Source organism: Oncorhynchus masou, chromosome 33, assembly GCF_036934945.1.
Source record: "Oncorhynchus masou masou isolate Uvic2021 chromosome 33, UVic_Omas_1.1, whole genome shotgun sequence".
Lineage (NCBI taxonomy): Eukaryota > Metazoa > Chordata > Actinopteri > Salmoniformes > Salmonidae > Oncorhynchus > Oncorhynchus masou.
This window is the reverse complement of record NC_088244.1, coordinates 36,526,506-36,550,549: the sequence shown is the minus strand read 5'-3', so window position 1 is coordinate 36,550,549 and position 24,044 is coordinate 36,526,506. Positions and strand designations below refer to the sequence as shown.

Here is a 24,044-nt window from a genome sequence, read left to right as displayed (position 1 = left end):
CCTGTCTCTCAATTTACAAAACCCACATCTGAGCAAGTAGATATTCAATTGAGCTTGCGACCTTAGTATATAATTATTTACGGAAACAAGGATTGTTGCATGATCATAAAATACTAAATAAAAATTAAAGGGATGTTTTTTCTTAAACATTTATTGACATGGGATTATATCAACCACATTTTAAAAAATGAACTTTGTTCACAACAAAAGAACACATACCTTTAGTTATTTTAAACAGTATATATCCCAAAAATGTCAATTACAGACCTGAGTTGTGGTACAACTAAAACATTAAGACGTGACAATGTGTACAGACAGATACAACTTTTGAGCAGTTAATGAAGTACAAAGGAGTAGCATTTGTGATTTTGCATTTGGTTGCATGAGTGTCTTCCATCTATTTTCATAATTTCAGCTTCCTTTTGTGGTCGTTCTTGTTAAACAAGCACTCGCACAAGATATATTGCATACAGTCATCCATGTATCAGTTCAAATCCAAACATTCTTAGCTTAATTTAGTACTAATGAGTATCTTATTATATAATATCAAACAGAATGGAAACGTAATGTTCCTAGTAATACAAGTGATAATTTCCTCAGTTTTTAACAAAAAAAAGCTATGTTTGTTAGACAATCCTGATGGGATAACGTTTCAGTGCATTTTGAAGTATATCCATGTTTCTCTTCAAATATCATCATAAAGGCTTACCTGAGTGACAAAAAATCAATGGTTGGACTCAAGTACTGTAGAAACTTGGCGGACTTTGGCCATTTTATGTAGCCTTTGGAAACAGCAAAAATGTATTTCCATCATGGGTCAGTTAAAGTAATAGAAAACAGCCCCCAGAATAATGATAACTCTTTCCTTTATATACAAAAACAAACAGCAAGAACACAACATGATCAAATCAGTATGCTACAGCTGTGTTACATGATCTCCAAAAAACGAATCTTTCCATTGGCAGCTTATTGGACCAAGAGAGTTCTGATAAAATGTCAAACATGTCAGATCTAAGTTACAGCCCACTTAATTTCCACTATCACATAATCTTAAAGATGATTTCCAACACATGATTAAATGAGAGAGAATACCAGTTTATGACCAATAAACATGACAAACAGCATAACTGGACATAAAGGGGATGATTATTATTATCTTAATTGAACAAGTCCTTTACACAGAAATTCATCCCTGACAAGGATGGTTGACAGTGGTAGGAGGGATTTTTTTGTTGTTAAATCCTCTAGTCTCTCAGTTAAGCATGTGTAATCGCCACAAACAAACCAGAAAAAAACTGCTGTATTATCTAAATAATATAGATAAAAGAATATGCCCCTTACTAAAATCGCCCAAAAAGGGAATTTCAATTTAATTAAAATAAGTGAAGACTTCAGTTACTGTTAAAACAGTAAAAGTAACACTTAATTCTGTTCAAAACACTAAAAAAGACAATCAGTCCATTATCAAAATGATTGACACTGCTGTGGTTTGTATATGAATATGTAGATACACCACATGGCCAAAAGTATGTAGACACCTGCTTGTCGAACATCTCATTCCAAAATCATGGCCATTAATATGGAGTTGGTCCACCCTTTCCTGCTATGACAGCCTCCACTCTTCTGGGAAGGCTTTCCACTAGATGCTGGAACATTGCTTTGGGGACTTGCTTCCATTCAGCCACAAGAGCATTAGTGAGGCCGAGCACTGTTGGGCGATGAGGCCTGGTTCCCAATTGGCCTTCCAATTCATCCCAAAGGTGTTCGATGGGAGTTGAAGTCAGGGCTCTGCAAGCCAGTCAAGTTCTTCTACAAAGATCTCGAAAACCATTTCTGTATGGACCTCGCTTTGTACACGGTGGCATTGTCATGCTGAAACAAGTTAGGACCTTCTCCAATCTGTTGCCACAAGGTTTGATGCACAGAACAGTCTAGAATGCCATTGTATGCTGTAGCGTTAACATTTCCCTTCACTGGAATTAAGGGTCCAAGCCCCAACCATGAAAAACAGCCCCAGACCATTATTGCTCCTCCAGACAAAACTTACAGTTGGCACTATGCATTCTGGCAGGTAGCGTTCTTCTGGTATCTGACAAACCCAGATGTCCGTTGGTCTGCCAGATGGTACAGCGTGATTCATCACTCCAGAGAATGCGTTTCTACTGTTCCAGAGTCCAATGGCGGCGAGCTTTACACCACTCCAGCCGACGCTTGGCATTGCACATGGTGATCTTAGGCTTATGTGCGGCTGCTTGGCCATGGAAACCCATTTCATGAAGCTCCCAACAAACACTTGTGCTAACGTTGCTTCCAGAGGCAGTTTGAATCTCGGAGGTCAGAGTTGCAACCGAGGACAGACAATTTTACCTGCTACAGCACTCGATGGTCCAGTTTTATTAGCTTGTGTGTCATACCACTTCTTGCTCCTAGATGTTTCTAGGTCACAATAACATCACTTACAAACTGACATTTTGGAAAGGTGGCAGCCTATTACAGTGCCACGTTTAAAGTCACTGTGCTCTTCAGTACGGCCCAGTCTACTGCTTATGTTTGTATATGGAGATTGCATGGCTGCGTGCTTAATTTTATACACCCATCAGCAACGGGTACGGCTGAAACAGCAAAATCCACTAATTTGAATGAGTGTCCACATAATTTTGGCAATGCAGTGCATGTACTGTAGTATAAACTCTGAATGTTAGTGTAAGCATTTGACTGCTAACATTTTACAACCATTTAAAACAATGACTGCAACACACAAATCTAGGAACTAAAATATAAGCCGTATCAATCTACAGGATTTTTAGCAACTTTTTTCTTAACAAAATGTACAAAATATTTGTCTACTTTTACCAATTTACATTATTAATATTAAACAATTGTTCACAAAATAATGCAGAGATTACAAAACAAATGTATTGACAAAACGGAGACAAAAGCCTCAGTGACTACAGTATTTTGAAATAAACAAAATGTTGAAAAAGATGGCTTTGAAGACATGCATTCTGAAATAGGCCTGTGTAAGGAGCACTCAACTATCCTTCAGTTTAACACAGCAGAAAGGGGCAGTTATTTATATATATATATATATTTTTACTTCCTCAAAAGCATTCAATACTAATAATAAATAGTATATTTCAAAAACATTCTGGAAAAGACTCATTGTTAACAAGACTTTAAAATGTAGTAAGTGAAGCAAACAAGTGTGTTTCCTCTAATAGGCATTCAAACATGTAACGTTTGACTTTCTTTAAAAACAGCTATGGCTCAAATATTATGCCCGCCATTCCATAAAATTTGATTTGAGTTCATATCATGATAAAGTATTTACATTGTGAATAAATTAATTTTGTTCGTTTCAATTTTTTTGCAAGCTTTTCTTTCACACCTCCTGTTATTGCCCCACAGATGTATTGAATATGATGTGACGAGGGACACACTTCAGCACCTACATCACTGAAAAGTATGTATTTGTACATTTCTTTGCTGTCAAGTTGAAAACCACAACATGATCCATACAAACACATAAAAGGGACAAAATTCACAGAGCAAATATCTTATGTAACATGGTTGGATGCGTCTACAGGTACACTGTCAGTAATTCACCCCTTCATCAGGGATCACTTGGGTAGAGGGGGTAGCGGAGGTGGAGGTTCAGCAGGCAGAGGTGGTGGTCGAGATCCCCCCCTAGACCCGCCGCTGTATCTGTACTCCACGTACTGAGACCGGCAATCAAACATGGGAGGCTGGACAGGCTGCACCCCCTGAGCACTCAGTAAAGAGTTCAGCATTTCAAACGTGTCCTGATACTCATTCGACTGGCTGCCAACACCTGCATTGTGTCCGTTAGTGTCCGGCTTATCCCCCTTCGAGTGAGAGTAGCTGCCCTGGTGGAGGGAGGGGAGACCCAGGGAGGGGAGGATATCAGTGGGGTGTGCCCCCAGGGAGTGTGCTCCAGAGGCAGCTAAAAGAGCAGGCAGCTGGTGAGCTGAGTTCCTGGAGGACTTAGAGACTTTGGACGAGTGGGAGCCCTGGGACTCCGTGGAATGTGTCCTCTTTCGAGACACAGAGGAAGAGGAGCTCATTCTAGACGAGTCACTGGGTGCTTTTTTGCTGCTGCTTCCTCCTACAGCTCCAGCAGCACTGGCTGACTGTTTATGTGACGAGGACGAAGAGACAGAAGCACCGCTAAAAGATGATGACGATGAATGATGGTGGTGGTGGTGATGATGATGATGGTGGTTGGAACGTTCTCGGTGCTTTCCCTCCCTAGTCTTGCCCCCCTCCTCTCCCGAGCCTCCACTGCGTACTTTCTCAGGCACCCGAATTCTCACTTTGATGTCCTTTTCTGCTCCTCTGTTCCCTCCTCCACTATGCCCCCCGCCTCCCCCAGACCCCAGAGGGAGGCGCATCTTCAGGGAGCTGCGCTCGCCCCTCTCCTTTTCCAGGGGGATCTTGAGGATGATGGGAGAGGGGCTGCTGAGGTCAGAGGAGGCCGAGCTGGAATGGTGGGAGCTGGATTGCTGCTGGTCACGGTGGTGCTTCTCCTTCCTCTGCTGCTGCTGCTGGCCTATCAGAGCCTGGGCTGCCGTTGCGTACTCCCTCTTCACGCTGGCCTCCATGTTCTCCAGCTTCCTCTTCTGAGCAGCCAGGACGTCAGCGTGCTTGGCCCGGTACTCGCTCAGTGACACCTTGGCCGGGGCATGCAGCTCGGCGTGACTGGGCTGGTCAGAACCACTGCCAAGGGTCGACTTGAGCTCCAGTAGTATGGGAGCCATGGAGGAGGAAGATGAAGAGAGAGGGTTGGAGAGGCTCATCAGGCCACCCAGAGTGGTCTCAGATGACGACATGGAGACCATGCTCATCATGCCATCTGTCTGATCTCCATCTTCTGGCACCTTGGACTTCCCTCCCTTCACTGTCTGACCTGCCGCCTGGAACAAGAAATCACAGAGTTAGGCAATGAAGGAGCTACATTTATTTAAATCAGGAAAGACCCTTTTGCAAGGGCGACCTGAAAGAAATGGAGCTGTGAAAATATTTAAAATGTATGTTAAACTATGACTTACTTTCCAGTTGCGAATGCGTTTTAATCGGCTTGGTGTCTTCTCCAAGATCTGCAGGAACTCGTGGGTGAGCTCTATGGGACACAAAGTATTACAAAGGGCACTGCAATTCAGTTCCCTACAATACAATCTAACCAACAACTACACAAACATGCATAATGAAATTCAAATCAAACTTACCATCCAGCAGCTCGAGGGTGACAGTATTGTCCACATACTCCCACCAGTGCTTGCTGTCTGTAGAGACTGGGATCTCCCAGTTGGACCACTTGCAGGCCAGGTGGATGCAAACGCAGGCCACGATGGGTGGGCTGTGTTGCAGGCAGAATGTGGTCAGGTGTAGACTACACATCAGGTTGGGTCCCAGATAAACCAGCAGAAGGAAAATCCATGGAAACAGGGAAAATACAAGAGGGGGAGGAGAAGAAAGATTCAGTTTCAGAATATAATGAAAAGGACGACGGTGCACCTCTTAGATGAGTGGTAATTTCATTCAAATACAGGTCATAAGAGCCTCTCCTGCTTTAGATCAGACAATGTTGCATTGCATCTTCATTGAATAATGTTATATCGAACTGAAATGAAAAGCGTGAAGTTGAACACAGCAGAGTGAACAGCATACCTGTTGGTAGCCATGAAGTATGACGTCTGGGCCAAATCCTTACTCGCTGGAACAACAACACGAGAAACAAGAAAATACAATTAAAACCTACTATGTTCAAAATACTGACAATAAAAACATGTGGTTAAAATATGCATAAATAATACCTTTAACTAGGCGAGAACCATTTATGTCAATTGTAAAAGCACTACTAGGGTTCGGAAACTTTACCAGTAGCCTACAAAGGAACATTGTTGATGCTTACCTCTGACTAGCTGGGTGCACTTGACAACATGAGTATGTGGGTGGTCAATGGTGATTTCAAAGGCTGTAATGAATAGGGCAGAGGGGAGACAGAAGAAAGGTTCCATGAGACAATTTCAAAAGAACAAAAGATCTATAATCCTCTTTCTATGAGAATTTGAGGCTGCTAATGCAAAATACACATTTTCACTCGAAAGGTACTGAATTTATTAGATATTTCAGTACTCTCACAGAGCTTTAAAATAAATGATTGCCCTGGAAAACCAATGCACTTGTTTTATGAAACTACAGTAAATAGTGAATGAATGCACTGCTTTAGGTCTTCAGATGACAGGCCCTGTTTAAGACAAATGTGAATGAGTGAGTAGAGAATAAAACAAGTTTGGCATTTATATGTAAGCCGTTCATTGACACAAAGGTCATAGGTGGCGAATGGCTATTATAGCAAGCAATCCAAATGCTAGCAATACTGTACTAAATTCACTTGCTCTAATGTGATTACAACAAAAACATCCTCCATCACGACAACCAGCACCACAATTACTCAACACAAATGAATGGCTTAAAACCACAAGGAAAATGTGAAAAAGTATGTGATAAATAGTGAGCATATAGAACTAGGTGATGTGTGGACCTCCAATAGAATTAACTGCTACTCAAAACTCTGCTGTGGACAAGAACAAAGATGGTTAATAGTGTCGGCAAGCAGCACATCTCTAGCTTTGGGTGAAATCAAAGACCCCATTCATTTGTCCATCCCAACTTACCCAGGGTCTGGAGTATAATGCTCTCAAGAATGACCAGGTCTTGGGCTTGTTGCAGGTAAGCCTGAGGTTGAGAGGACAGGCAGGAGACAGGCATTACTCACTAGGAGGCATTCTCTCTCACCCCTTACGTCTCACTCACCCTCTTGCTTTCCCTTTAAGCAGTCTTACCTTCAAGGAGGTACAACTAAGCTTGGGCAGTATCCAGATTGTCATACCTTCAGACCGACCTTGTGCCATACCGGGATATTCTGTAATACCCGCACTGAGCACAAACCCCACTGAGCCTCTAATCCGAAGGTTACGAGGATGTTATCAAGGTAATGCCAGCTTTTAGCCAATAAAAATATATGAAAAGCCGATAACTAAAATTGTTGCCGGCCAAAAAGACGCACGGTCCTCATAAGGGACTTCGGCTAAGTATACCCCGACTGGGCAAATTGGAAAAGATTGTGTAGATTATTCCCCTTTCCAGCATGCCCGCCAAGAGGTGATTCTTTCTCCAAAACAGTGTTCAGAGGGACTCAAGATAGCAACTTTGTGAGGACAAAGTAACGAGGCTGATGCGCATCGCAAACTGCTCCAAAGAGTTGGACAGCCTTGACTTCCCAACAGCAGCGGCTCACTTTGAGCAGGCCAAGGTCCGCCGCAAACGCATATAAATTGGAGGCAAATTGTGTGTCAGACCCGGTCTTAGCAGTTCTGCTGCCACCCTAAGCAAGACCAACATATGTCGCCCGTGTCATGATCTGGAATCATGATTTGGATTGATAGACTAACGTAATGATGTGTATCATGCTCAATTGGTGCATTCCAGTTGAGTTTATTCAGTAGCACTTGGAAACTAAATATCGTTGCCAACTATTCACATCGGAGAGTTACAATGTTGCAATCACTAGGCAGCCAACAGCCTATAGTAAGAGTAGGGATGCAAAATTCCACTAACTTTCCCAAAATTCCCTGGTTTCCCCAAAATCCTGGTTGTAAAATTGATGGATTTCCTGCTTATTCCCCCATAATTCCAGGAATCTTCTAACCATGATTTTAGGAAAACTTGGGGAATTTGGGTAAAGTTACAGGAATTGCAACCCGAAGAAAGAGAGAGTTGTTATCAATAAGCCACGTATGTCACACATGACACGAGTCACAACCCCACGTTCAAATGACAATAAACACAACATTTCTCAACATCATCCAATAGAACTGTAAAAAGAGTGAGATAGCACTTGTTTCCAAATCTCAAATGATTTCATAAACCCATGGCGCGGGGCTCGTGTCACAGGAGTATTGTAAAATAAGCTTGAAACAGCCTTAATGAAATTTGTGTATTTGATTGTCCAACATCAGTTTTCCAATTTCTTCATTTTGTGGCCACCAAGAGGGGCCTATTTCTCCTGCTGTGGTGCTGAATCGCAGCGAGAATGGGGAGTAGGGCAACCCTGGTGTTCGTAGACACCCTTGTTTTGTTATTCATTAGACCTAATTAAAATGTTCATGGCTAGGCTAAGTTAAATTAGAGGCCCAGATTGTAATTGAGAACACCTGTGTTTTGTAATTTATATTATTCAAATATTCATACAATGCCTATAGGACAGGTCATTTCCAAATTATATTATATTTTGAAGTGGTATTGTATTACTGTGTAAGTGAGTTCTTCTAGGTTAAATGTTTTTACTTTTTTTACATTTATGTTGAGTTATGATTTATAGCAGGGATGAATACAACAGGCAATGAACAACATTCTACTTTATTATAACTTTACAGGATCATTTCTATTCTGTTCAGATGAATTATAATCTAAATGTGATTTTGAACACCGTGGGTGGACAGCAGGTAAAGTTACGCACCGAATGCATATGGACACCAGGTAAAGTTATCAAATGTCTGGTCATTTAAAACCATGCCAGTCAAGTTGTCTGGTGCCAAATTTTCCTAAAATAAACTATTTTCAGGACAGACGTCCCAGCGGGTGAAGTTATACAAGTAACTCAGAAAAGCTACTCACAGTTTGCTGCACGCACCAAACAAACATAAAGACAGCAAGGTTCTTGATCCAGGAGAGGATTCTCTGCTGTTACCAAGCGAAGCTTGATTTTGGACGATGCCAAAATCAAGCTAGATAGCTAACTAGTGATTAAATTAGCAAACCAAATGCACAATTGCAGAGCATTTAGCATATGTTAGATAGTTAACATTGGGCTCTAGTCTTGTGTGTTGTAAACAAACACCGCGTGACTGGAGACTACAGGTAAGCTTCATATTGAAAAATGATGTGACAGGTGAAATGAAGAACACAATCTTCTTAATTTCCTAAAGTAATGCACAACTTAGCTGCACAAGTAGCTACAAATATAACTTCAAATAAATAGTATTGAAAAACCATCTTGTGGCTATTTCCAAATACCCTGGTATACGGTATACCGCCCAAGCCTAGGTACAACCGCCTCAAAACACCCCATGGCTGTGATAATACCAGTATTGCAATATTTTTTTCATGACAAAAATGAAAACATTAAGCAGACCCTTTAAAAACCTGCTACGTAAAATAGTGTGCTATAGCTTATCAAATAAATAAATTAGACTCCGGATGACAACACATTTGTTTCCAACATTAGGGCTGTTTTCTTAAAGAAGTGAAATCCGCTTAGTGTTTTGTTTCCTTGCCACGATACAAACAAGTATATTGATACTGGTATCGTCCCGGCCCTAACAAACATACCCAATTCAGTTTGTGGAGCACCATGCAAGTGCCAGAGTGAGTTCAAAGTGGAGTGGCCAGACCATGGAGACTTACATCACTGCGGACATCTGGTGAAGGGTCCTGAGGATTGAGGCATGCATGGGTCACCTTGATAACATGCTCCAACTTGCGGGGCTGCTCCTCAACCTTTGCAGCCAGGAATAGTGTTGCTGGAGCTATGACCTAGGGGGGAGAATATGACATTTTGATAGATGCTGTAGTGCTATGCATTTTACATGTTTCATTGCAAACTATACAAGATACATTTTGCAAAAGATGATGTCAGTGTGTGCAAAGTACTTACATTTCTGTGGAACCTGGTGAATGACTGGATCATGTAGAATCGGTGCATATACACAATGGCAGTATTAATTGTTAGCTGGGACCTGATGCATAGCTACGGGTTAAGGGTTATAGCATAACAATATGACCTGATGTCTCTGTAAGATTGAACTCACTACATTATGAGTTAAATGACAAATAGTATGTTTGATTGATGACACCATATTGTATGTAACAGTAGCTACCAACTTATTTTAAAAACTATTTTTGGATGTAGCCGAGTGATCTAGTACTGCTGTAACTAACGTTACTCCAAATGTTGGCAGTGTGTGTGGTGGTACGTAGTAGGATAACGTATCTCGCTGGCTAGAACTGCATTGTGGGTTAGATCGTTTTTTGTAGCTAACAAGGTAGCAAATAATGACCACAAAGAAGCCAAACGTATCAAATAAAACGGGTACAAAACTTTCTTAATCTCAAATCACATGGACATTTTATCGAACAGCATTGGACCGCTCACCAATACAATGTCTAATAGTTAGTTATGTAACGTACGCATGGGTTTTCAACTATTGTGTTGTTAGCCTATAGTTAACTCATCGATATATAGAGCAGATAAATAGATTGCTAGTTAACGTTACTCGCGTTGCCTCCCAAAACAGCGCAATTGTTGTCCCAATAACGTTATGCTCTTAAAGTGTTTGATACACCAAAACCCCACGTATAATAGCTAAACAACTCAAACGTCCCTCTGCACGGCTTTTGTTCTCTAACGTTAAAAGAAGCGTAGGCCTCGGCTGCAAAGGCCTACACAACGTTAGCTAGCCATGCTAATCACACGCAATGATGGCCGGGCCCTTGCTAGCGAGTCGCACGTCTGGGCCGCTAGTTTCAATTAGCTAGCAACCACTCCAGTCCATACCAAGCACATTAATAAATTGTAGTATCAACAATAACACCCCAACTATAAACACAATAGCAGATATTAGCTAGCATCTCGCCATGCCGCCAAACCGGCTTCAACCTCTTGAAGCTAGCTAACCGCTAGCAGGCGCAAATCGTCCCGACAAAAGATACACATTGAGTCGTTGTCCCATGTCCTGTAGAAGGTTCGCAGCTTGTTGTCTGTAAGACAATTCTTTGTCTGGATCAAGCCCCGCACGGCGAGACGGGCTATTCTCGATCTGTTCTCGGGTGAAGTACCATTTGTTGTTGTTTATTGCAGAAGGAGAAGGGAAGGAAGCCGCCATTACTGAGAAGGACAATATTTTTAAAATTGTGGATCACAGGAAGTGACGTCAATTATGTGAATGGCAAGTGTCCCCAAGGCAAATATTTTGGTTCCTCTCTGTCCAAAGCAACATTTCTAAACATCTCGAATATTGTGTAAATGCAGACCGTAGCTCAGGGCGTTTCTTGATGTGGTTGTTCCTTATCAGCAAATGTTATGAGGTGTCATGGTGACTGTGGTATGAGACGGATGGTTTCTAACACAGCTGATTTGTTTACATAGCAGGTAAAACAAAGTAAGTCAAGTGAATTAGCGTGGCTGGTTCGGAGTTAGGAGAGTTAGGCTTAGCTACAATGCTACAGTTGTCAACAATTTTTGTCCCCAACGCTAAAGAAACGGCCATGGACCAATGACGAGCATCAATAGATGAAGTTATCAATGTAGATATCAATTACACCCTTCAACATCTCAAATGGAAACCATCTGTTGTCCAGGGGTGGGGAGTGAAGGATTACACATAATCAGTACATTGTCATCTGATAAAAGAAAACGTTAACTGTAATCAGTTAGGTTTTATTTTATGTTACTTTTTATTTCACCTTTATTTAACCAGGTAGGCAAGTTGAGAACAAGTTCTCATTTACAACTGTGACCTGGCCAAGATAAAGCAAAGCAGTTCGACACATTCAACAACACAGAGTTACACATGGAATAAACAAACATATAGTCAATAATACAGTAAAAAAAGGTATATATAGTGTGTGCAAATGAGGTAAGATAAGGGAGGTAAGGCAATAAAAAAGGCCATAGTGGCGAGGTAATTGCGATATAGCAATTAAACACGGGAGTGATAAATCTACAGAAGATGAATGTGCACGTTGAGAAACTGGGGTGCAAAGGAGCTAAATAAATACAGTTTGTGGATGAGGTAGTTGGATGGGCTATTTACAGATGGTCTATATACAGGTGCAATGATCTGTGAGGTTACCAACCAAACATTGTAACATTGACCCACAACATTATTGGGTTTTTAAAACAATATATAGCAATTTATGTTCAAATACTTAATACTTAGATGTTGACATATCAATTACAAGAAATATAGACAGCATACATAGTTAATAATTGCTATTTACCTCTGCTAGATTTCATTTATCAATAAAAACTCTATTCGTTATAATCAAGACATAGGTGGAATAAATGTTTATCTTGAACAAATATAAATGAAACAAGGTTTTCATCACTATTGATGTTTATTGCTTTGAACTGAACAAATTGGAAGTACAAATTTTACATACAGTATTTGATGGAAGAAATAAATGAGCCCCAATAAGCCCCAAATTAAGGCCGGTCTACACACCACATGAGGGACAGAGTTTTACTCTGTGTGTGGCGAATGTATTTCTTGCACTGTGCACGCGTTGTGCGTCGATGTCCAAGATGTTAAAGAATATCACAAGTGGCCAGTGTAGGGTTCTTCTTTGGTAGATGTAGCCAGTCACCAGCTTGTCTAAATTGTCTGCCCCTCCTTTTGTGGCATTGTAATCTATTATGATTTCTGGTGTTTGATGTTCCTGGCCACAGATTCTCCCATCCCTATGCAGCATACTCCTGAGTACTACATTTTTGCCTTTCTTTGGAACGTAGGACACTAGGGACGTGTCGGCCGTGAACACAAACTTAGAGGGATTGATATCTGTTGAATACATGGAACAGACCTGAGGTGGGAGCTCTGACTTGTTTTTTCGTACCTTTCCTACCTTCATCAGCTTCCTCTTGAGGAGCTCCTGTCCCAACTTGTGCAAAGTTTTAAAAAAGTTATTGTATATGATGTTGTGGCCACAGAGTCCCAGTGCCACATCCAGGACAACCCTCATCCCTTGGTTATTGTCAGGGACTCCTCCATCTAGCTTCCACATATACACTTGCAAGTTCCATGCATATGATGAAACAGCATCACAGGCAGCCCAGATCTTGATTCCATATTTTGGTATGTACTGGTATGTACTGCCTGAAGGGGCAGCGGCCCCTAAATGGCATAAGCTGCTCAACAACAGTAACATTGGGCCCAGGGTTGTTAAACAGGGCAAGGCAGTCCACCCACTGAGCTGATTGCAGCTAGCTTGTGTCTCTGCCGCCAAGCTGGTCTGGTGTCTCAGTTATCAAAGCGGATAATCCTGGAAATAATGTAGACGTTTTCCCAGAGACATTGTTGCACAGAAAAGTTATCTGCATCCAACAGGGATTCTGTGGATTCCCCATTGGATCTGAAAACACCAGCAAGGATAACAACCCCAAAGTACGCATGTAAATTTGTTTGGTCCATCTCCTTCCATCAAGCCTGACCACAAGTCGGACACCACCATGATGACACACCAAGTAATTTGATTCCTGTAACTTTTAGATTACCCAAATTCTATGCTGAAGATAACTTTATCCCATTACTCAACATGAAAGCAGATCTAATTAAATGGAACAATCTTCCCATAAATCTTATGGCAAACTTAATGATTGAGTTGGAGGCGTGCATGGCCACGCAGTCATGCGTGAACAGGGAGTACAGGAGAGGGCTGAGAACGCACCCTTGTGGGGCCCCAGTGTTGAGGATCAGCAGGGTGGAGATGTTGTTTCTTACCCTTTTCCACCTGGGGGCGGCTCATCAGAAAGTCCAGGACCCAAGGTCACGAGCTTAATGACAAGTTTGGAGGGTACTATGGTGTTAAATGTTGAGCTGTAGTCAATGAACAGCATTCTTACATACAGTTGAAGTCGGAAGTTTACATACACTTAGGTTGGAGTCATTAAAACTAGTTTTTCAACCACTCCACAAATTTCTTGTTAAACTAGTTTTGGAAAGTCGGTTAGGACATCTACTTGGTGCATGACACAAGGAATCTTTCCAAAAATTGTTTACAGATTATTTGACTTATAATTCATTGTATCACAATTCCAGTGGGTCAGAAGTTGACATACACTAAGTTGACTGTGCCTTTAACAGCTTGGAATATTCCAGAAAATTATGTCATGGCTTTACACCAGTGGATGTATTTCAAGGCCTACCTTCAATATCAGTGCCTCTTTGCTTGACATCATGGGAAAATCAAAAGAAATCAGCCAAGGCCTGATTGTAGACCTCCACAAGTCTGGTTCATCCGGAGGGTCTGCTGTCCAGACCACTAGCAGTCTCTATGGGGGTGCCACAGGGTTCAATTCTTGGACTGACTCTCTTCTCTGTATACATCAATGATGTCGCTCTTGCTGCTGGTGAGAATCTGATCTACCTCTACGCAGACGACACCATTCTGTATACTTCTGGCCCTTCTTTGGACACTGTGTTAACAACCCTCCAGGCAAGCTTCAATGCAATACAACTCTCCTTCCGTGGCCTCCAATTGCTCTTAAATACAAGTAAAACTAAATGCATGCTCTTCAACCGATCGCTGCCTGCACCTGCCCACCTGTCCAACATCACTACTCTGGACAGCTCTGACTTAGAATACGTGGACAACTACAAATACCTAGGTGTCTGGTTAGACTGTAAACTCTCCTTCCAGACCCTCATTAAACATCTCTAATCCAAAGTTAAATCTAGAATTGGCTTCCTATTTCGCAACAAAGCATCCTTCACTCATGCTGCCAAACATACCCTTGTAAAACTGACCATCCTACCAATCCTCGACTTTGGCGATGCCATTTACAAAATAGCCTCCAATATCCTACTCAACAAATTGGATGCAGTCTATCACAGTGCCATCCGTTTTGTCACCAAAGCCCCATATACTACCCACCATTGTGACCTGAACGCTCTTGTTGGCTGGCCTTCGCTTCATACTCATCGCCAAACCCACTGGCTCCATGTCATCTACAAGACCCTGCTAGGTAAAGTCCCCCCTTATCTCAGCTCGCTGGTCACCATAGCATCTCCCACCTGTAGCACGCGCTCCAGCAGGTATATCTCTCTGGTCAACCCCAAAACCAATTATTTCTTTGGTCGCCTCTCCTTCCAGTTCTCTGCTGCCAATGACTGGAACGAACTACAAAAATTTCTGAAACTGGAAACACTTATCTCCCTCACTAGCTTTAAGAACCAGCTGTCAGAGCAGCTCACAGATTACTGCACCTGTACATAGCCCACCTATAACTTAGCCCAAACAACTACCTCTATCCCTACTGAATTTATTTTATTGATTTATTTAGCTCCTTTTCACCCCATTATTTTTATTTCTACTTTGCACATTCTTTCATTGCAAATCTACCATTCCAGTGTTTTACTTGCTATATTGTATTTACTTTGCCACCATGGCCTTTTTTGCCTTTAACTCCCTTATCTCACCTCATTTGCTCACATCGTATATAGACTTGTTTGTACTGTATTATTGACTGTATGTTTGTTTTACTCCATGTGTAACTCTGTGTCGTTGTGTCAAACTACTTTGCTTTATCTTGGCCAGGTCGCAATTGTAAATGAGAACTTGTTCTCAACTTGCCTATCTGGTTAAATAAAGGTGAAATTAATCAAATAAAAGCAATGTCCAAACTCCTGAAGGTTCCACACTCATCTGCACAAACAATAGTATGCAAGTATAAACACCATGTGACCATGCAGCTATAATATCGCTCAGGAAGGAGACGCGTTCTGTCTCCTAGAGATGAACCTACTTAGGTGCGAAAAGTGCAAATAAATCCCAGAACATCAGCAAAGGACCTTGTGAAGATGCTGGAGGAAACAGGTACAAAAGTATCTATATCCACAGTAAAACGAGTCCTATATCGACCTGAAAGGCCGCTCAGCAAGGAAGAAGCCACTGCTCCAAAACCACCATAAAAAAGCCAAACAGTTTGCAACTGCACATGGGGACAAAGATCATACTTTTTGGAGAAATGTCCTCTGGTCTGATTAAACAAAATTGAACTGTTCGGCCATAATGACCATCGTTATGTTTGGAGGAAAAAGGGGGAGGCTTGCAAGCCGAAGAACACCATGGCAGCATCATGTTGTCGGGGTGAATTGTTGGAGGGTCTGGTGCACTTCTCTAAATAGATGGCATCATGAGGAAAATTATGTGGATATATTGAAGCAACATCTCAAGACAGTCAGGAAGTTAAAGCTTGGTCGCAAATGGGTCTTACTTCCAAAGTTGTGGAAAAATGGCTTAAGGACAGCAAAGTCAAGGTACTGGATTGGCCATCACAAAGCCCTGACCTCAATCCTAAAGAAAATGTGTGGGCAGAGCTGAAAAAGCGTGTGCGAGCAAGTAGGCCTACAAACCTGACTCAGTTACACCAGTTCTGTCAGGAGGAATGGGACAAAATTACCCCCAACTTATTGTGGGAAGCTTGTGGAAGGCTAGCCAAAACATTTGACCCAAGTTAAATATAAAGGCAATGCTACCAAATACTGAGTGTATGTAAACTTCTGACCCACTGGGAATGTGATGAAAGAAATAAAGGCTGTGATTCTATTGACTTTTCACATTCTTAAAATAAAGTGGTGATCCTAACTGACAGGGAATTTTTACTAAGATTAAATGTCAGGAATTGTGTAAAACTGAGTTAATGTATTTGGCTAAAGTGTATGTAAACGTCCAACTTCAACTGTAGGTATTCCTCTGGTCCAGATGGAATAGGACAGTGTTCAATAAACTGGTCCACATGGTAATCGAGAGGCTAGAGGTAAATGAGTTGGTAATAGGAAATACAATTATTTCCATGACAGAATTAAAAAGCTAATTTGGACTGACCAAATGTAGGCATTAAGTGTAAAAACTGTGACTCAATGATTATAGCACTCCCAGGTGCGAGTACAAAAGTTATGGGCAGTAAATATACTGAAATATATTAAAACGCAACAATTTCAATGAGTTACCGTTCATATAAAATCAGTCAATTTAAATAATAAATAAGGCTCCATTCTAAGGATTTCACATGACTAGGCAGGAGTGTAGCCACTGGAGAGTGGGTTGGACATTCTGTGTGTGCTGTGCTCTCAGACCAGGTGAGTGCATCTATAATGCTACGAAATTGCGGCATTGACCCAATGCTCAAACGTCCTCTTTCCTTCTCTCACTTCCTATATTTATACTAAGTAGTAAAACAATGCCCTGACTTGTCAGCTCACAGGGCTGGCAGTGTAAGAACATAGTCCAGCATGTTGTGCACTTGTCAGGCCACTATCTGGGGGACCCAGTGAGGAGGGTTCCCTGCTACCAGGCCATGTACTCCACTTGGTACAACTGGAAAATAATCAAATAGCAAACCCATGGACAGAATAAACAGCAACTCCAGAAAATAATTGAAAACTACTTTAATGACCAAATGTAATACAACTTGACAAGCTATATACAGTACATTTCAGTTATGTTTGCAACATACACAAAAAAAAGAGCATAAAACATCACTTAAAAATACCAAATTACACTGTCACATTTCCAAATCGTTCAGAACGCTTCTGTTTCTTTGCCTGAAGAAAAAGAATAAACAAACATTTGATTTAATCTCTTTATGAAATAAAATATTACAAAATAGGAAAGAAATCTGTAATATATAAAAGTGTATTCAGAACCCTTGACTTTTTCCACGTATTGTTACGTTAGAGGTTTATTCTAAAAAGGATTGCTCAGTTTTGCTAATGCTCGCCGCCCAAGCAAGAGTCTTGGTGGTTCCAAACTTATTCCATTTAAGAATGATGGAGGCCACTGTGTGCTTGGGGACCAGCAAAAATGTTTTGGTACTCTTTCCCAGATCTGTGCCTTGACATAATCCAGTCTCGGAGCTCTACAGACAATTCCCTAGAACTCATGGCTTGGTTTTTGCGCTGACAACAGGTGTGCCTTTCCAAACCATGTCCGATCAATTTAATTTACCACAGGTGGAGTCCAATAAAGTTGTAGAAACATCTCAAGGATGAACCATGGAAAAAGGATGCACCGGAGCTCAATTTCAAGTCTCATAGCAAAGGGTCTGAATACTTATGTAAATAAGGTATCTGTTTTTCAATTTTAAATACATTTCTAGAAACCTTTATTCGCTTTGTCATTATGGGATATTGTGTAGATTGATGAGGAAAATGTTTAATTTAATCCATTTTAGAATAAAGCGGTAACATAATGTGGAAAAAGTCTAGGGGTCTAAATATTTTGAATGAGCTGTACCGGTATCGATAATAAATAGAATCTGAAAACCTCAATGTCAGTTGCGACAGCACCAGTGAGGATCCCAAATCTTTCTTTCCGCTTCTTCAGCTTCTCATCTTCCTCAACCTGGAACACACAAATATGGTCTTAAATCTGTAACATGGAGGTGGCTTAGCCTAATCAAAAATGCTAAAGTATAACCTCTAGGTTTCAATTCAGCATTTCCTTCATCTTTCAGGATGCCTTATAGTCTAATCTAGAAACTGGCCCATCTCTATGAGCTCACCTTCTTGGAGACTGAAGAAACGTTCCCGCCAAATCGTTCAGCTCGCTTTTTTAGCTGTTCAACGCTGACTGGCTACTCAGAACACAGAGTGAGAGAAATACTTCATGAAATCTTCTGAGTCACAGTAATGGTCACATTAATGAAATGAGGAGAGTTGACTGCTCATCATATGTGGATTACTTGCAGTGGATTTATTCACAGTTACACCTATGATAGAAAGAAAAGAGAGAGGGAAAAAAAAAACACTGATTAATACCAGAGAGCCATTGCAGGAGAACAGTTTTCCTACCATTACGTGTGATAAATGATGTTCTTCAACCTTGTTTAGTAAATTGACTACAGGTGGAAAAATATCATTAAAACCTCAACATGAGAACAGTAAAGACTGGAAGATTGAGACCGACCTGTGGTGGAAGTTGGAGGTGCAGCAACGGGCAAACCAAACCTGAACGCAAGACATATTTAATCAACTTTAATATATAGTTTCATAGATACGCTCAATCAAAAGGCAATTAACAATGCATGAGATTGTTAGTCTATAAATTTGTAAGAATGGTTGGGTACTGACCGGGCAGCACGTATAGCCTTCTTGCTGTCAGCTAAGGCAGGGACATTGAAGCGGTCTGCTCTTTTCTGTAACCTCTGAATACGGGATTAAAAATATGTTCATGAGAAGGTTAGCAAACCATCATTGCATCGAAGACCCGTCATGACTGGTGAAAGAGTGCAACAAGCATCCCATTACCTCGTCCACAGACACTGGAGGTGTGATTTTTACCACTTTCTTTTCAGCCACCCTGAAAAAAAACCATTCAAATCACACAGAACACATTTCAATAATTAGGGGCATCAGATCATCAGAAAAATCATGCAAAGAAAATGTCCGTCTTCGATGCGTGTTAACATAAAATGAAAAACGTACTCAGACACCGCTACTGGTTTCTCGTCGTTATCCCCAGTGACGGCATCCGCATCTTTCGAGAGGTACTACATTTTCAAAAGCACAAAGAATCATCAAGAAATGCTCCTACAATTACACATTTATTTTCATGTCATATTTCACCTAAGCAATTGCAGCATGTACAAAGTGACTTTATACTGGACATGGTGGTACTCACCTAATCCATACATGAAGTGCCATTGCTGCCATACCGTTTTAAAACCAGGCTTACCTCTGGCTCTTCGCCCAGAACATCATCTTCATTTAGGCCCATGTCATCCTCTGTTAAAAATAAATAAAAAATAAAAATATTTTTTTAAGAATCATAAATTTAAGCATATGTGTCACTTTGCCCATTCATAGGCTAGGTGTAATTCTTGCCATATTACTCACACCTTTTATATAAAAAGGAGTGTCAAGGGGTAGGGGCTAGAAGTCAACAAGTTATCACACTTTCTACTCCATGGGCCAGTTTAACTGACGCCAGTGAAGCCTAGTCCTTACTCCAGGACCTAAATGGAGAATATTTTTAGGCCAGCACTAGGTTTTACCCATGTCTGGGAACCTGACCCAATACGTATTTAGTCCATCCATTACTGTATGCTCACCATGCTCCTCCAGATGAGCCTGTAGTCGTGTGATCAGTTCCAATTTGTTGCCCTTCACGTCCAGACCCCTGGCTTCACACTCATGCTTCAGCTCAGCAAGCTGTAGGACATAAGTGTGGATTGCTGATTAGATGACAAATTACTACTAAATTGCAGTTCTTGCAATTCAAATGGTACTACCCAACAGCATCTCCCCTGGAAAAAAAATGTGTAGCAGGGAAAATTGGGGGGGATCCCTCCTAGACTTTGTATGCATCAGGACTGAGAAGCTCAGTTCTGCTGACTTCATTAAAAGGACATTCTTCTCACAAATGAATTAAAGTGAATTATAATTATGCAGACACAATCTAAAATATCTAACTCCAGAAATGAGCCCAATAATATTGTTAAAATGTGATAAAATAAATTTTACATCGTGGGCTGTAGTGAGGTGTCACTACAGACACCCTGGTTCAAATCCAGGCTGTATCACAACCGGACGTGATTGGGAGTCCCATATAGGGCAGAGCAAAATGTAAATAGCCTATGCTACATATTACCAGTATGCTAGTAGCAATAAACATTATCACCTGTAGCCCAACTGATGAAGCAAATTGAAAATAAACTGAAGCATGGGGTTGCCTACCTGCATTTACACTATTGGCCTAATCATTAGCCAGATCCCAAATGTTATCTTTTAACTAGTTATTATCCTATTGATTAACTTTAGGTCGCAAAAAACTTGCATAAAAAGTGAATACAATGTAGGCCAACCTGTTAGGGTAACTCAGAATGCATGTTTCCTTCCTTATGGCACTCATAACTTGAATTCTCCACGAGGAATATTTATCTCGCATAGCACACACTAGCCGATTTGGTAAATAGATAAACTATTCTACTATGGGGTTGTCAGATTTTTCAAATACATTTCTGTTTGCAGAGGAAGTGTGGCCTGTTCTAGTATCGTCAAAGTGCGCCCTAGCATAAATATTTCTTAATGTTCCATATTTTTTGTTGTTGCGTGGCGGCAATGATATTGGCTTTTGTCGGGCGCTGTGTTTCCGTTACGCTGTTTTGTTGTGAAACATTTTACAGACGTAGTTAGCTACTGTTTGCCGTGAAACCGTGCAATGAAAACAGCACGCCCAAAAAAAAAACCAATTTAGACCTAACAATAACATTCTCAAGAACATACTGTACAATGTCATTCATTCATTCAGTCGAGCATGCGCCGATGCTGTCCCGTTCGTTGCTGACTTCACAGCAGTAGTGGATCACTTTGGCCCTCACAGAGATAAAGCCACACTAAATAAATTCAACAAGTGTGGATACTAGTCTGGGCACCATTCTGTTTAGCTATCATTCCTCTCCTGTAATGCTAAACATCTGTATCATAATCACACAGAGTGGAATGATATCCGCGTAGCCTGGGTGCCAGTCAGTTTCGCTATCTCAAACCTCAAAATGCCTAGCTAACTACACCGTCCAGCAAGCATGGATTATTTCACTTCCTGTCCGTTAGCATTAATTAGCTAACTGCGGCTGTAGGTGTCCAGGGATCTGCAGCGTGCAAGATCCTGATTTACAAAGTAAAGATAGCTGACAACATACGATTAATTAATATTCCAAAAATATAATACCGATATAAGACGTTTTAAACTTGGAAAAAACGTGTTCGCAACCTTTAGTTTCCGGAGCTCCCCAATTTCAGCCATCTTGCTTTGCTGAATCTATTTCTCCAATCGGAAATCGACACCCACAGCAATCTGCTGTGCTAATTAATGGATGGGTTGCATGCATTTATTGTCTATAATTTGTGTAAAAACTTTTGTGACTTGTGTTGACACATCAATGAAAAGTATAGCCCAGAAAAGTATTTTATGTAGAACATCTTTATTGATAGGCAGCCATCCATCAATGATCAGATTTAGAAGGGACATTCAATACAGTTGGGCATATGATATAATCAATCGAATTTCGAATATGGCAATACATTGTGTTACAAGACCGTACTGTTGGCGCGTTCAAAATAACTGGGACCTCGGAAAATACAAATCATGACGTCAGTGATTTTCAGGTCGGAAAGTCGAAGCTCTAGAGTCCAGAAAGGCCTGAGTTTGAATTCCGAGTTGGATCACCTTTCAAATCTTTTTTTTCGCGAGTTCCCAGTTGTTTTGAACGAGGTAAGTATTCTACTGCATTATGGCGCATGTATTTTTGATACGTAGTCATATTTCTCATTCCTGCCATGCTTTGCATTTAACTGTTTTCTGACAGTCTAATTAAACTTGTTAACAACTGTGAACGTATTTTGTAATATAAGTTAAACTGCTATTTCTTTACACCTATTCTATGAAGTCTGAACCAAAACAGTATGTGAATCAGGCCGCCAAAAATAATTTGTGCATGAGGTCTACTTTGGGCAGAGCAAAATTTTATGTAGGGGTAGCTAACCAAAAAAGTGCAGCTGAGAGGCTCAGTGAACAATTTTTGTGTGATGAGTTGTCCGAGACTTGTGTTAGTTCCCTGAGAGCCTAGGCATTCAGTGCGCTAACACAGTCTCGTGGCATTCTGATGACAGTTAGCCACAGGTCAATTAGTTCACAGTCACAGAATTGGACTGTGGCCTGGTCCCAGATCTTTTTGTGCTGTTGTCAACTCCATTGCTCTCATTGTTAAGCCAAACATCATGTTTGTTATGACAATGAGTGACAGGGAGTTGACAAAGGTTTATTCCCCTGCTCAGACTTTGCATGCATCAACCAATGGTTGCGTGCCACATCATTGACTGTAGATCGCAATGTATATAATAAATACACTAAGCATTCTAAGCTGCTGGAGGATTTCCTCCTACAATTTTGCGCCAATCTTCTTAATTTTAGGCTCAAAAGAAGCGCGTCGTCCTCTTACATCCATCTGGCTTGCCACTTTATATTCTGCTGTGTTTTTATTTTTATCCATAATGTTAATTGACTTGACATTCCAAATTATCATTTAACAAGGCAACAGTAAACATGTCGTCCCCACGAATGATGCAGCGCCCCCCTTGGGCCAATCAGTGTAATTTTGTAAATGCCGGATCTCTGAGAAGTCGCACCATTCTCCCAAGTTTCGTCAAAATCGGGCTAGTAGTATTGAGTGGGTTAGCTAGACTTTTGAATGCTCTTGCATATGTTGAGTCTTGACCGTGTTTACAACATGTGTACCAAATGTTGTGACAATATGAATGTCATGAATTGTATTATGTATTATATACATATGTATTTGTGCCAGACCACGCTCATGTGAATGTTTATTGGCCAATAGCAGCCATTTTGTTTTAGGTACTAGTTTGGAAAATATTGCGTTGGGAGACCTTTGTCCATTGATGCCACGTATCAAGTTCCGTGCAGATAGTCCATTCGGTGCAAGAAGAGTAGCGTTTCTAGTGTTTTTCACTAAATTATAAATGGCAGAAAATACATCATGGCAGACCGTAGGGTTTCCCATAGAGAATTATAGACGCCTCTAGTGGACAAAAGGGTATTTTAGCGGGGGCAGCTCAATACAGGCTTCCACCAGGCCTCCAACATTTTTAAAGTAGTCACCTGGGTGGGAATTCCTCAGTTTTATCCTCTGGCGCTGCCCATGCTGTCACAGATGCTATAATATCACAAATATAAACATGACTCTATCTCTATATGGGTCAACTGAGGCAAATTGGTTCCTTGTGAGGAGAGGAACCTATGGAAGGAATTTCGTGGTGAGGGGCGTGACCTTTTCAAGGTATTTGTTTTTTTTCAATCTTCTTATCGAGCCACTCTCTGGCCAATCAGTGTAATGTATGAACAAACTTACTAACAGACGGAGACGGATCCACAGATTTCATCTTGGGGAACAATAAAGCAAATTGGAGTGGGTCGAGGATGTCTGAGATGATGTGTGCCATAACCAGCCTTTCAAAGCACTTCATGTTTATAGATGTGAGTGCTACAGGGCGGTGATCATTGTGGCAGGTAGCCTTAGAGTTCTTGGGAACGAGAATGATGGCGGTCAGCTTTTGGACATATGGGGATTACAGACTGGGAAAAGGGGAGTTTGAAAATCAATATTATACTGCAACATTCTACTTTATCCTGTTTAAATGTACACGGAGTGTACAAAACATTAG

At 41.0% G+C, this 24,044-nt stretch overlaps 2 protein-coding genes across 3 annotated transcripts; both read right to left on the bottom strand.

Moving 5' to 3' along the window:
- Positions 1 to 130: 130 nt before the first annotated feature.
- On the bottom strand, positions 131 to 10,992 carry LOC135528425 (cyclin-T1-like). 2 transcript variants are annotated; one of them, XM_064957500.1, is made up of 9 exons: positions 10,795 to 10,992; positions 9,740 to 9,821; positions 9,490 to 9,618; positions 6,699 to 6,759; positions 5,933 to 5,995; positions 5,689 to 5,734; positions 5,247 to 5,410; positions 5,070 to 5,140; positions 131 to 4,934 (listed from the first exon to the last, which is right to left on the bottom strand). In XM_064957500.1, the coding sequence occupies exons 1-9, from the start codon at positions 10,965 to 10,967 to the stop codon at positions 3,621 to 3,623; spliced, it is 2,103 nt and encodes a 700-aa protein (XP_064813572.1). In that variant the 5' UTR covers positions 10,968 to 10,992; the 3' UTR covers positions 131 to 3,620. The 2 variants fall into 2 exon arrangements, with proteins under 2 accessions (XP_064813572.1, XP_064813571.1); XM_064957499.1 differs by having other exon boundaries at positions 5,689 to 5,744; positions 5,934 to 5,995.
- A 6,245-nt stretch (positions 10,993 to 17,237) lies between these two features.
- On the bottom strand, positions 17,238 to 21,655 carry LOC135528424 (SAP domain-containing ribonucleoprotein-like). The gene is made up of 11 exons (XM_064957498.1): positions 21,577 to 21,655; positions 19,916 to 20,015; positions 19,540 to 19,589; positions 19,290 to 19,354; positions 19,113 to 19,164; positions 18,936 to 19,009; positions 18,772 to 18,812; positions 18,552 to 18,574; positions 18,368 to 18,439; positions 18,130 to 18,207; positions 17,238 to 17,408 (listed from the first exon to the last, which is right to left on the bottom strand). Exons 1-11 carry the CDS (start codon positions 21,607 to 21,609, stop codon positions 17,361 to 17,363), a joined length of 636 nt encoding a protein of 211 aa, XP_064813570.1. The 5' UTR covers positions 21,610 to 21,655; the 3' UTR covers positions 17,238 to 17,360.
- Between the last annotated feature and the right edge of the window lie 2,389 nt (positions 21,656 to 24,044).